Source organism: Phyllostomus discolor, chromosome 1 (assembly GCF_004126475.2).
Source record: "Phyllostomus discolor isolate MPI-MPIP mPhyDis1 chromosome 1, mPhyDis1.pri.v3, whole genome shotgun sequence".
NCBI lineage: Eukaryota > Metazoa > Chordata > Mammalia > Chiroptera > Phyllostomidae > Phyllostomus > Phyllostomus discolor.
In genome coordinates this window covers 56,687,743-56,701,939 of record NC_040903.2, presented here as the reverse complement: position 1 = coordinate 56,701,939, position 14,197 = coordinate 56,687,743, and the positions used below count along the sequence as shown (strand labels likewise).

The 14,197-nt window shown below is 33.8% G+C and overlaps 1 protein-coding gene across 10 annotated transcripts in view; it reads right to left on the bottom strand.

Annotated features, from left to right (window-relative positions):
* ABI1 (abl interactor 1) overlaps window positions 1-14,197 on the bottom strand; it is a 113,967-nt gene that overhangs the window by 14,081 nt on the left and 85,689 nt on the right. For 4 of the 10 annotated variants that reach the window (XM_028507551.2, XM_028507554.2, XM_028507558.2 and 1 more), the window contains exons 4-7: window positions 8,070-8,084; window positions 7,274-7,374; window positions 5,615-5,755; window positions 2,825-2,925 (exon numbers count right to left, since the gene is read on the bottom strand). In XM_028507551.2, the coding sequence (XP_028363352.1) occupies window positions 2,825-2,925; window positions 5,615-5,755; window positions 7,274-7,374; window positions 8,070-8,084 (358 nt within the window). Of the gene's footprint in view, window positions 1-1,842; window positions 1,924-2,824; window positions 2,926-5,614; window positions 5,756-7,273; window positions 7,375-8,069; window positions 8,085-14,197 lie in introns of all 10 variants that reach the window. The other 6 variants (XM_028507553.2, XM_028507555.2, XM_028507561.2 and 3 more) reach the window with 3 other exon arrangements.

The window sequence follows — 14,197 nt, the reverse complement described above, 5'->3', positions numbered from 1 at the left end:
AGAGTTTTACTATTATTAATACTACTACTATGAACATTCCTAAATATGACCTTCTCTGGAACAGTTCTCAGACTTCAGTGTTGATCAGAACTACACCTGGAGAGGCTGTTGTAATACAGACTGCTGGGCTCCAGTCCTCAGAGTTTCTGACTAAGTCTAGAATGGGACCCAAGAATTCACATTTCTAACTGTTTGCCCTACCATGATGACAATGTTGTTCTGGGTGGGGCTGGGGGTGTCATACTCTAAAGGCTACTGCTCTAGGGCACTGGCTTTTAAGCCTCATGGTTTTAAGGTTCACTCTTTAAAGAATGTCTAAAAGCTTTTGTTGAGGTAGGTTATAATAATAAGTAACAAATTAAAACTGATATAGCTTTAAAACACATGAATACACAAATATACATTCCATTAGCTGTCAAAGCAGTGATTTTATCATACATCATACAGCCTCTGGAAAACTCTACAGTACAAGAATGAGAATTAAAAAGGCAAATAAACCTCAGAAACTCCATGAAAGGATACTGGCAACACTTAGAAGTCCCATAACCACATTTTCAGAACCAGTACTCTAGGATAAATATCTAGAAATGAAATTGATAAATCTAAGGTAGAAACACATTCAACTTGACTGGCTAACGAATTACTTTCCAAAGTGAGTGTATCAACTAATAAACTTCAACCAGTAATGTACTATATTTTGCTGTGTATAACACACACCCACGTTTTTGTGAGCATTATACACAAGATTATTATGCCCATTATTATACCCATGGTATGTACTCATTATACCCATATATAATTTGCATCCTTATTTTTCCCTCAAAAATTTGGGCAAAAATGTGGCATATACACAGCAAAATACTGTACTTTCTTGTTACTGTACCACCTCCAACAACATCTGGTACTAGGAGACTTCTTTATTTTTAACTATTTGCTGGGTGAAAAATGGTATGTTATTGTGGTTTTAATTTTCATTTTCCTCATTATCAATTAGGTTGAGGGAATTTTTCACACAGGCACTCTGTCAACAATTTCTATTATTAGGGTCTCTTTATTACCTCCTTTTCCCATTTTCCTTTGACCATAAGTGAAAATGTTATGAAAAGACGTTGCTAATGTTGTCAGATGGCTTTATTTCACACTACTGAAACTTAGCTCTCATTATTTAAAACAACTGATTATCCATTTCTACTCAATTATTGATATTATATATTTCTAGGCGGAATGGTTTTTTTTTATATGGAGTCTATATTTGGATTTCCTTATATGCCCAATCAAGTCACACTCAACTTAGGTAAAATTTAAATGTATTTTTCTGAAAAAATATGTTTCAAGGCATCTTCAGATGCCCTAAGTACTGGGCTATATCAGTTTTTCAAATTGTGATCCACAGGAAAGCCTCAAAGCACCCTGTACCACACATCACTTTCTTTTCCATGTTTCTTCCTCCTGTCCCCCACCTTCACTCTAATACTTTGACTGTTGTATATACCAGGGAGTTCCAAATCGAGTTTCATTTAAAAAAAGGTTACTAGTTTAAAAAAATTTTTTGAACAATCACTGCTATAATTTTCCTAGAAAAATCTAAATAAACAACAAATACAAATCACATTAAATTGGTTACAAATTAAGCATAGAAACATTTCATATTACAGAGAAAGTTGTATTTGTTTTCTGTGTAACTTCAGAGGCCTTTCACCAGAAGAAATTAGTGTAAATTAGATTTAACACTTGTATTACCGCTGACAACCTAATAACTATAAAAGCTAGCAGTCTAACAGAGGAGTTTAATATAAATTATGCAAAGTAAGTTAAATCACTCCAATGGTTATGCAATCTCACCTATCACAGTGTTCCCTGGGAGAAGTGGTGGAAGAGGTGGTGCTGGTGGAGCTCCAGAAGGAGGAGGGACAGAAATGTTTTCTAATAAAATAGTTTATAATTCAGGTCAGAGTACAAGAAAGAGAACTAAACATTCTGAAACAGTAAGAAAGTACAATGTTTTGGAAAGAAGGAAAAAAAGAGAGAGAGACAGCCATATGTAAAGCATGTTCAAATACATAAGAATTTTACTAGGTAAAGAGGTCATTGAGTTCACATCTACATTAACTATGAAATACGCCTGTTTTTGTGAGTAGCTTTTTCTCTTTTCAACAACATCCTTGAGCAGCTAAAAATATTCCCTAACAGTATTGATTATCATTCTTATTTTTAACACTACAGAGTCTTCATTTCATTTACTAAGAAATTGAGGGACTCATTTAATGCTCTATAATAATTTCTTAAATTTTTATATAATCTAACATGTAAAAGGACTTTTCCTTTTTAATCCCATCTAATGCTCATGGTATTTTATTGAAATAAGTACTAAATATCATACATACAGTAAAGTCACAGAACAAACTAACATGAGCTGAGATACTAGCCTACAAGGCAACATCAGAACTCATTAATACATAATTCACCTTATAGACACTAATTCTTTTGTTGCAGTATCAACAATATTGGTTTGCTCTTGAAATAATAAACATCATTCTTGACTATGCCCAAGAGAAGTACTTTTAAAGCAAAATGGCCAAAAGGTTATAAAGCTATTCAATATGCTTCATCTGTAAGGAGAAATAGCTGGTTTAAAAAATAAACCCTCCAGACTATATGAATACCAACCTAAAAATGTTTTTAAATTTGATGTTAGTGTTTTTGTTCTAGCAACAATCACAAAAATTTAATAAATAATTTGATTTAATAACTAAATTATTTCAGGCTTCCACGATCAAGCTCATAAATACTACCACATATTAAAATAGACTGATAAATAATATACCTGGTCCAATAGTGGGTGGTGAAGGTGTAGGCACGGCAATGGGAATGCCAATACTGCTGCTTCCACTATTTTCTCGACTTCCACTTCCCCCACTACTTCCACTGCAAAGAAGAGAAAAAATTGTGGAAAAAAGCAATTCTAGTGATTTATCCAAAACAATTACAATAATCAACTCAAAACCACTAACTACTCCCTTAAATGATGTATATACAAAGAAATTTTTAGAACTGTTAAATGCAAATTTTAATCCTAATACTTGAGGTGGTTTGGTTCTTGTGTTTCTCATTCTACACATCTATTGGCAACCAATATAATCTTAACATAACACCCAGAACTATCAGAAGAGATTATCCTATTAAGAAATGAATAACCAATGAAATCTTACAATCACTAAGTCAATAAGGATTTATTTAAAACCTGCTATGGACAGCGGTGAATAAGGCAGACATGAGGCACGTTGTCATGGAGCTTACAGTTGAGAATGGGAACATAAGACATGAAAAAACAAAAGAAAATGTACAAGATGGTTTAAATGTTACATACAAGGTAACCAGTTTTATTCTGGAATTAGTATAAAAACCTCCACTCATCTCAAAAGGTAGTGATAAAACAGAAAATTTTCTGGAAAATGAGCAAAATAATAACAAAAAGGCAGTAGTGAAGTGTCAATGTGAGGCATTCTAGAATAGTCATTCGTTACTGTTTAACTTTAATTCCCTACTATTCAAATTACTATGGATTTCCTATCCCTTTAGGTATAAGACCTCACACTATATAGTTGTGCTTAGTAATGTGTACATGTACATCTATGCAAATGTACATGTGTGCATATATGCCTTAATTTCCATATTATATGTTAAAATCAGTATTAACAGGATCAGAAAAAACACAACAGGGCAAAGACTTGCACTGCCTAGATAAAATTGTTTCTCCAATGTGATCATATGTTAATGAAAGAAAAACAGAAAGCTGTTTACATTACAAAAAATAGCTTCAATGTACAGGCCTCCCTTAACTCCTTCAAGACAGGTGCTCTTGCTTTGTGCTACCAATACATAACAGACATGAATATTTCTGTACTTATTATCCTCTTCTATAATTACTGGCTTTTTTCTAACTTGGAGATTGGCAAATTATAGCACAAGAGAAATCTGACTCATGATCTGCTTTTTTATGACCTGAAGCTAAGAATGTTTTTTGCATTTTTAAGTAGTTGAAAAAATCAAAAGAGGAATAATATTGTACGACAAATTAAAAGTATATGAAAGTCAAATTTCACTACCATATATAAAATATTATTCAATCAGCCCTCGCTGGTGTGACTCAGTGCCAGCCTGCAAACCAAAAGGTTGCAGGTTCAATTCCCAGGGGTTGTGGGGCAGGTTCCCCAGTAGGGGGAGTGCAAGAGGCAACCAACTGATGTGTCTCCCACATATTGATCTTTCTCTCCCTGTCTTTCTCCCTTCCTTCCACTCTCTCTAAGAAGTAAGTAAATAAAACCTTTAAAAAAAAATCACCCGCTCATTTAGGTATTGTCGGTAGCTGCACTCATGCTCTGATGGGAAACTGAGCAATTGCAATGGAGACCACATGGCCCACAAACTTAAAATATTGACAATGTGACCCTTTATATGTTTGTTCACTCCTGTTCTAACAAAATGAGCTTCTGAAAAAAAGAACTATATCTTACTGGTATATCTCTAGTATCTAATTAAGCAACTCTTCATAACTAGTTGTTGCATATGATTAAACTATAGAGAAAAACCATGCTTTGATGCAATAATTCAATAACAAACATAAAAAAAGGACCATCTGGTCCTTCACAGAATTTGACCTGATACAGTAACTGCAGATATCAATATAAGAATTTATTTACTAACAGCAACAATAACAAATGCCAACTACATAGCATCTCAAAGCCTAATACCCTATTATAGTTGAAACCCAAAAAATATTCTAAGTTCCAACTCTAACATACCAACCCAAAAGTCAAGGTAAGGAGAGGTTCTTACCCAACTTATTAAGAGGTATTATTGAAGAATAAAACAAATTAAGTTATACAATAAATTTGTCTGGCTTTATAAACATACCCCAAAATGGAGTGGCTACTATTGAGGGAAGAAGGTAGAGGTCATAAATGGGAAAGGGCCTGAGGGAGACTTACAGGTTGATGGTAACGTTTCATTTTCTGACCTGGGTGATGGTTATATGAGTGTGTTCAATTTGTATTAATCCATTAAGTTATGTACTTAATAAAGTGTTTACTTTTCTAAACATATGTTATGTTCCACCACCAAGTTTCTAAAAATCTACTGAATAACTGATTTCTAGAACTTTTAAAAACAATTTATACAGTAACATATTCTAGAGTATATCAAATCTTTTTAATTAATTCTTCCTCAGATCTAAGTTAGGTCTTCTTTCTTCCAACCTCTTAAAAGTTTAAATCATGTTATATAATTTCTGATATTTAACATCTTATCCAAGAATTTTTAAGAGTGGTTACCTTGATCTTTAAAGACTGTCTCAAAAAATATTCTTTAGCCTATATCAAAATATACATCTCTACCTCTGACAAAAGGAAGAAACAGTAGCCATCTGCTTATAGTATAAATTATATTTAAAAATCTAAAAATCAGAAGTTTTAACAGAAACATATACAATATTACCTCAACTTTTACATTCTGTGTGAACATTATAGTTAGTACTCTACTCAGCAACAGTATAGAGTCTGTGTACAGTCAGTAACCCCCACTCTCAAATGTTTACAGGCTCAACCTGAATGATTACCTGTGTGTCCTTGGTCTCTGATTTAAAGAAGCTGTCCTGCCTGGGCTATGCTGACTTCCAAGTCTAGCAGGACTTGTCATGTAGTCATTAGGAACTGTTGGGGGTTTAACAGGTTCCAGGGTTTTGTAAGGAGTATTCCGTCTAAAGAAGCATTGGAGAAAGGAATAATGAATAAGAAAGATAAAATGGCGTTGCCACCCCAAATCTGTGATTGTCCATTTGTAACCAACTACAACACAAGTTTAAAAAGAGTAATAAGTTTAAAACAATTCTTAATTGGAGTACATGAATTTCTTACTTTATGCAAAAACTAAAATTTGTTACCTTTTCTGAGGAAAAGCATAGAAAAGGTAATTTAAAAGTTCTACCCTATTTCTGCCTTGACTAGTGTGGCTCAGTGCATTAAGCGCCAGCCTGCGAACCAAAAGGTTGCTGGTTCAATTCCCAGTCATGGCACATGCCTGGACTGCAGGCCAGGTCCCCAACTGGGGACATGCAAGAGGCAACAGAGCAAAGTTTCTCTCACACATGGATGTTTCTCTCCCACTCCTTCTCCCTCCCTTCCCCTCTCTCTGAAAATGAAGAAATAAAATCTTTTTACAAATAAAATAAATAAAAGTTCTAACCCTATTTCTAAAATTAATGGTTCTAATTTTTGAAATGCTCAGTAATATCACACTTTGAAATATACACTATTCCCAGTTCAGACACCCACAAGCCACTGTCCTATTATACATTAGGCAAGCTAAATATCTCCTTTGCAATTTACTGCTACCTCAATATGGAAATATATGGACAATGGGCAAGTACAATACATGCTAATCCTAGATGTAATGCCATTAATTTCCCAATAAATGATTTTAACTTTTCTATTTAATAATTTCACATGTTTCTGCAAGGGCAAGGAGCTTATAAAATGAAAAGAAAAATTAAGTCTATAAAAAAAAGTTTACTGTTGATCCCTATTACTATAAAATAATGAGTCCCCAGCCCTCCACTAGAAAGAGCTCTAATATATTATTTCCTATGTTAAGGTGAACAATCTTTCAGAAATGGCTTACCAATTATTCAATATTTTTATTGCATTGAGAACTGAGAAAGAAGAAGCCAACTGTTATCTATTTTGCTTCTCCAACTGGCCTTCCCACAAAGCTACTCAAGTATGAAGGGCCCTAAGATTACAAACACAAGCACAGTTAGAAGTATTCCAGGTCAAGAACCCCTTAGTCTTAGATGGAAAGTAACTGGGAAAACAGAAAAGCTGCAGTTTACCAACCCAAACTACACAAAGTAGACCACTTATTCAAAGTTCTGCAATATAAATATTGTAAATATACATGTGAAAGCACCATATGGAATACACTGGTAATTTCAGTTAAAGTAAGTCAAATTTATATTTTTAAAAAATGAATTAAAAGATAAATAATGCTCATTTCTACATACACAAAAGAATGCCTAGTAGAGACTCCTATAAAGAATATTGTAAAAGAAGTAGATGCATTTCAGATTCTGTTAAAAAGAAAAGAAACAAGATGAACTGTAAAAGCTAGTGTCATATTGAGAGGGTCCCAAAACAAGAATCCATACATTTACCTAAACACAAAAACATCTCTTCCTTTAGAATATGAATTTTCTTGTAAAATGTAGTTGAATTCTTACCCCAATGTTCCCCGGCCTGACATGGGAGGACTTGGTGGTTTCTGAGTAGGAGGATTTGTTCTTGACAGTGTGCCAGTTCTTGCAGGCTGATTATTCCCATGCTAAAATGCACACAAAAAAAGAGCTTTTATTTTTATACCAAATTGGTCTCTTGTGTTTTGACACCATGTATTATTGTTTTTTTTTAATATCAGGAAGTGAAGTAAGGATTCCCAGACAGTTTTAACAACAGACTTTGCTTCTACATTTTAAACGTAAAGAAACCTCTTGCACTTGGCTCTTCTAATTCATTCTAGTTTATAATAAAACACAGGTTTTATTATTATTTTATTATTAAATGTTCACTGAGATAAAATGTATCTGCATCCAAATAGTAAGTTTCCCAAAATTTTTGAAATGTGTGCATGAATATGAACTACAGATCTCAAGGTCAACTTGCTAAAATGTTCATCTGAAAAATATCTTTATCCTAGTAACAAAGTCATATGTGACGTCTGGGAAACCTCCTAACTGTAAGTCTATAAAAGCAAGGCAACTATCAGAAAATAAGCAAAGCAATAAATGTTAGCAAAATTAATGTTCCTATATAAATGCAGATGTCAATATATCTTTGATATATTAACACATCCAAGCTAAATGTAGCTGATTTGTACTGAGTTTGAGTGTATTTAATCTACATAAATCCTAAGGGGAAAAAGCAGACAGACATAAGAAGAGTTTCAAATTTTAGTGGTTCTGCAGCCTCTATCAACATAGAGGTAAAACTGTGGATCAAATGATAAGTAGTATCTCTTACCTTGGCTTTTAGCCACTTTACGTTGGCAAAAAAAAAAAAAGGGGGGGGAAAGTAGAAATTAATTCTAAATACCTTATGTCTAATAGGACAAGTTTATATTTACAGTTACTCAATTCATGTTAATAAGCTTTAACTTAGATATTATTTCAAATATTTTGTAAAGAAAATGATATCCATAATCAACTAGGAAACATTCATGAGTATCATATTTTTCAAAACAATATATTCTAAGGAAATATATTTATGCCAATCTCATGCAGGTACAATAATTTCTCTATTCTGTATTTTTACCTATGGAACTAATCCAACTGAATCACAGATGATAAACTTTGATTTAAAAACAAATGCTGATAAAGCCTTCCCATCAAATTAGGAATTAGAACAGGTGGAGTAGAAATGGGCAAGCAAAATCCAGTTTCAGTTAACACTATGTTTAATAACATGTCATCATACAATTAAGGAAGTGATTCTTTGAACAATCAGAAGGTGATAGGAGATAAAAATTTGATGAAAGGATAGGAATTATCCTGGAAAATTCAGAAAAGACTTTTCTTAAAAAGTGTTAAGTGGGGACTTTAAAGGCAGTAGTAAAGTAGGTGGATCTTACACTCACCTCCTCCCAGGACCAAACTAGAAATACAACTAAATTAAAGAAAAATCACCAGAATAACCACCTAAGACTAGCTAAAGAGGAGTCTTATTACCAAGGATTTACAGAAGCCACACAGAAACTGCACTGCACTGCAGTTTACACACCATTGCTGGACTTGAGCCTCACAGTCAGCCAGCCTGAGAATCAACCCACCCACAGACAGACAAGAGCAATCAAGGCTCAATTAAACAGGAGGCCCCAAATAACCCACACAAGGGACATTCCTACACCACCCAGCTTAGGATCAAGGAGACTACACCACTGGGTCCCACAGGATACCTACTACATGAGGCCACCTCACAAAGGCTAGGAGTCATAGCAGATCTGTCTAATACATAAAAACAAATACAAAGAGGCAACTAAAATAAGAAAACAAAGAAATAGGCCTCATATGAAAGAACAGGAGAAGTCTCCAGAAAAAGAGCTAAATGAAATGGAGGCAAACAATTTCTCTTACATGGATTTCAAAGTAATGGTTATAAGGATGCTTAAGGAACATAGAACTTAAAAGAGCATGAAAAAGGACAAAGAAGCCATGAAAAAAAAAACTAGTGGAAAATGAAGAATAAAATATCTAACATCAAGAATATACTGGAAGGTAAATGATAATAGAAAAAATACAATTAAATAAAAAGAATACACTGAAAGGAATAAAAAGTAGGGTGGATGAAGCAGAGGATCAAATCAGCAACTTGGAAGACAAAGTAGAAAAAAAAAAAACCCCACCCAATCAGAGCACCAAAAAGAAAAAAAAAATTAATGAGGAAAGTTTAAGGGATCTTGGGAAAAAATGAAGGGTATCAATATCCACATCATAAGGGTATCAGAATAAGAGAGTGAGCAAAAAATTGAGAACCTAATAGAAGAAATAATGACTGAAAACTCCCCTAACCTAATGAAGAAAAAAGTCCCGTAAGACCAGGAAGCATAGATAACCCAAACAAGATTAACCCACAGAGGCCCACACAAAGACATATCATAATAAAAATGGCAAAAATTAAAGACAAAAAAATCTTAAAAGCAGCTTCCTACAAGGGAACTCCCATAAGATGTCAGATGATTTATCAACAGAAACATTTCAGGCCAAAAGAGACTGGCATAAAATATTCAAAGTGATGAAAAACAAGGACCTACAACCAAGACTACTTTACCCAAAAAGTCTATTAAATTGAAAAAGAAAGAAAGAGCTTCCCAGATAAGAAAAAGCTAAAAGAGTCTGTTAAAACAAACAGGTATTACAAGAAATGTTACAATGACTGCTTTAAGAAGTGGAAGAAGAAGAAAAACACCAAAAAAGAGGAACAGTTAAAAGAATAAAATGGCAATAAGTACATACCTATCAACGTTTAAAGGTAAAGGTAACATTTAAGGTAACATTTAACATTTTTTTACATTTAAAGGTAAATGGCTAGAATGTTTCTATCAAAAGACAAGGGGTAGGTAGCCCTGGCCAGTGTTACTATTGGTTAGAGGGTCACCCCATAAATCTTAAGGTCATGGGCTCAATTCGAGGTCAGGGCACATGCCTAGGTTGCAAGTTCGGAACCTAGTCGGGACACGACTAATACATGTTTCTCTCTCATATCAATGTTTCTCTCCCTCTCTGCCTCCCCTCCCTTCCCCTCTCTCTAAAATCAGTAAGCATGTCCTTGGGTGAAAATTTAAAAAAAAAAAAAAGGACCTGAGGTACAAAGACTTATAACTGACAAAATAGACTTTAAAACAAAAGCTACAGTAAAGACAAAATGGATAGTACATAATGATAAACAAGACAATCCAGCAAGAGGATGTAACTCTGGTACACATTTATGCAGCCTATATAGGGTTATCTAAATATGTAAAGCAAATCTTGATGGGCATAAACAGAAAGACTGACAGTAACACAGTCATAGATAGTAGGGAATTTTAACACCCCATTGACATCAATAGATAGATCTACCAGGCAGAAAATCAACAAGAAAACGGTGGCCTTAAATAACAAACTAGATCAAATGGTCTAATTGACATCTTTTGAGAAATTCACCCCAAGGCAGCAAACTACACATTCTTTTCAAGTGCACATGGATCATGTTCTAGGATAGACCACATGTTTGGACACAAAGTAAGTCTCAATAAATTTAAGAATAATAAAATCATATCAAGCCATCTTCTCTGACCATAATAGGATGAAACTAGAAATCAACCACAAGAAAAATAACTTAAAAAGACACACACTCATAGAGCCTGAATAACATGTTACTAAACAATGGGGGGGTCAACAATGAAATCAAGGAAGAAATCAAGTTACCTTGAAACAAATGATAATGAGACACACCAGCACAAATCTATGGGACACACTGAAAGAAATCCTAATGAGATAGGATAGTAAAAAGCCAGGTAAATTCCTGAGCAAGTAGAATGGGGAAACTGAGACATGTATATCAAACAAACATATTCTCAAAATAACCTGGACTCATGTTGTGAAATCTTCCCTACACAAAGTAAAGAACCACACACTAAGGCTGGCCTGAGGCAAACCTGCTCCTAGCGAGTACCTATCCAGTAACACCAAGAGGGAAATTCATAGCATTACAGGTCTACCTAAAGAAAGAAGAAAAATCTCAAGTAAATAATCCAAATTTACAATTAAATGACCTTGTTTAAAAAAAAAAAAAAAAGCAAGCCCAAAATGGGCAGAAGCAAGGAAATCATAAAGATCAGAGCAGAAATACAAAATAGAGCCAAAAATACATTTTAAAAAATCAATGAAACCAAAAGCTGGTTCTTAGAAAAGATAAAGACTGATAAACATTTAACCAGACTCATCAAGGAGGAAAAAGAAAAAAAAAACAAAATATAAAAGATAAGTAACAAGTAACACCAAATATAAAAAATTATAAGAGAATATTATAAACAAGTATATGCCAACAAATTGGACTATCTGGGAAAAAAAAGATAAATTCCTAGAAACACACCATCTTCCAAAACTGAATCAGGAAGAATCAGAGAATCTGAACAGACTATAACTAGTATAACTGAAGCAATAATCAAAAAACTCCCAGCAAATAAAAGTCTTGGACTGCATTGCTTCACAGGTGAATTTTACCAAACATTCAGAGAAGAACTAATACCTCTCCTTCTCAATTTCAAAAATTTTCAATTGAAGGAAAATTTCTAGCTGATCTGATGAGACCAGCATTATCCTAATTGCAAAACCAGATAAAGACACAACAAAAAGAGAAAATTATAGGCCAAGACTCCTAATGAACTTAGGTGCTAAAATCCTCAAATGTTAGCAAAACAAGTCCAGCAATACATTAAGAAGATCATATACCATAATCAAGTGGGATTTATTCCATCAATGCAATGTTGGTACAAAATCCAAATTAATAAACATGATCCATCACATAAACAAAACGAAAAACAAAAATCACATGATCCTGATTAAAAGATGATGAAAATGCATTTGATAAAATCCAACACCCATTTATGCCAAAAACTCTCAGCAAAGTGGGAACAGAGGAACATATCTCAACATAATAAAGGCCATATATGAGAAATCCACAGCCAATGTCAAACTCAATGGGCAAACATTAAAAGTGTTTCCCTAAGATGAGGAACAAGACAGGAATGTCCACTTTTACCACTCCTATTCAACTCAGTACTAAAAGTCCTAGCCACAGCAATCATACAAGAAGAAATAAAAGGCATACAAACTGGAAGGGAGGAAGTAAAACTGTCATTATTTGCAAATGAAATGATATTATACATAAAAAACCCTAACGACTTCACCAAAAAACTACTTAGACCTAATAAATGAAACTGACAAAGTAGGATACAAAATCAATACTCAGAAAATGATAGCTTTTTTACACATCAATAATGAACTATCAGAAAGAGAGACTAAGTAAACAATCCCACTTACCACTGCAACAAAAAAATAAGGTACCTACACATAAATTTAACCAAGGAGGTAAAAGACCTGTACTCAGAAAACTATAGAAACTCAAAAAATTGAGGAAGATACAAATAAGTGAAAGCATATACTGTGTTCACAAATTGCAAGAACTAACATCATAAAAATATCTACACTATCAAAGGAAATCAGTAGATTCAATGCAATCCCCACTAAAATAGCAATGGCATATTTCACAGATCTAGAACAAATATCCAAAAACTTATATGGAACCAGGTAAGAGCCCAAAAAGCCTCAGCAATCTTGAGAAAGAAGAACAAAGCTGAAGGTATCACAATATTTTATATCAAACTATGCTACAAGGCCATTATAATCAAAACAGCCTGGCACTGGTGAAAGAACAGGCATATAGATCAAAGGAACAGAACAAAGAGCCCAGAAATCAACCTATACCTATTTGGTCAATTAATATGTGACAAAGGAGGCAAGAGTATACAATGGAGTCTTCAGGTAGTCTTTTCAATAAATGGTGTTGGAAAAATTGGACAAGTACATGCAAAAAAAAAAAAAAAGAAAGAAAGAAAGAAAGAAACCAGACCATCAACTTATACCATACACAAAAATACACTGGATAAAAGACTTACGTGTAAGTCACAAAACCACAAAAAATCATGTAAGAAAGCACAGTAAGTAAAATCTCAAGCATCATTAATGACATTATTTTTTCCCCATTTGTCTCCTAGGACATGTGAAACAAACAAACAAAAAATACACAAATGGGAACACATCAAACTAAAAAGCTTGTGCTCAGGAAAAGAAAATGTCAACAAAATAAAAAGGGAAGATACTATATGGAATAACATATTTGCTAATTATTCATCTGATTTTAAAAAATATGCACCCATATGTTTATAGCAGCATTATTTACAATAGCCAAAATCTGGAAACAGTCCAAGTACACATCAGTAGATGAGTGGATAAAATAAAAAAGTTGTAGTACATTTCACAACAGAACATTACGCCACTATTTAAAAAGAAGGAATTTGTACCTTTTGCAATAGCATAGATGGACCTGGAGATTATTATACTAGGTGAAACAAGCCAGTCAGAGAAAGACAAATACCATAAGGTCTCATTTGTATGTGGAATCTAATGAACTATATAAACTTATGAACAAAACAGAAACAGAGGCATGGATATATGGAACAGACTAATAGCTGGCAGAGGGAAGGAGTGTTGAAGGGGAGGGAGGCTAGATGAAAGAAGGTGAAAGGATTAGCCAAAGAACATACATGCATAACCCATGGACACAGACAACATCATGGTCATGGCCAGAAGGAAAAGGAGCAGGGGACAGGGTGGAGAGGGTCAAAGGCTGGGGATGGAGATGGCGATGAGGACAACTAAAACAGTGTCAACAATAAAAATAAATAAAAAACCTAACACATGATATGTAAGTTTACTTTGACATATAAGTGAACAAAACCTAAGACTAATGGATAAAAGTGCCCAAGTATGAGTATTCATTATTTGAACAATACTATAATATTTAAAATACGGTAAACTGCAAATATTAAAATA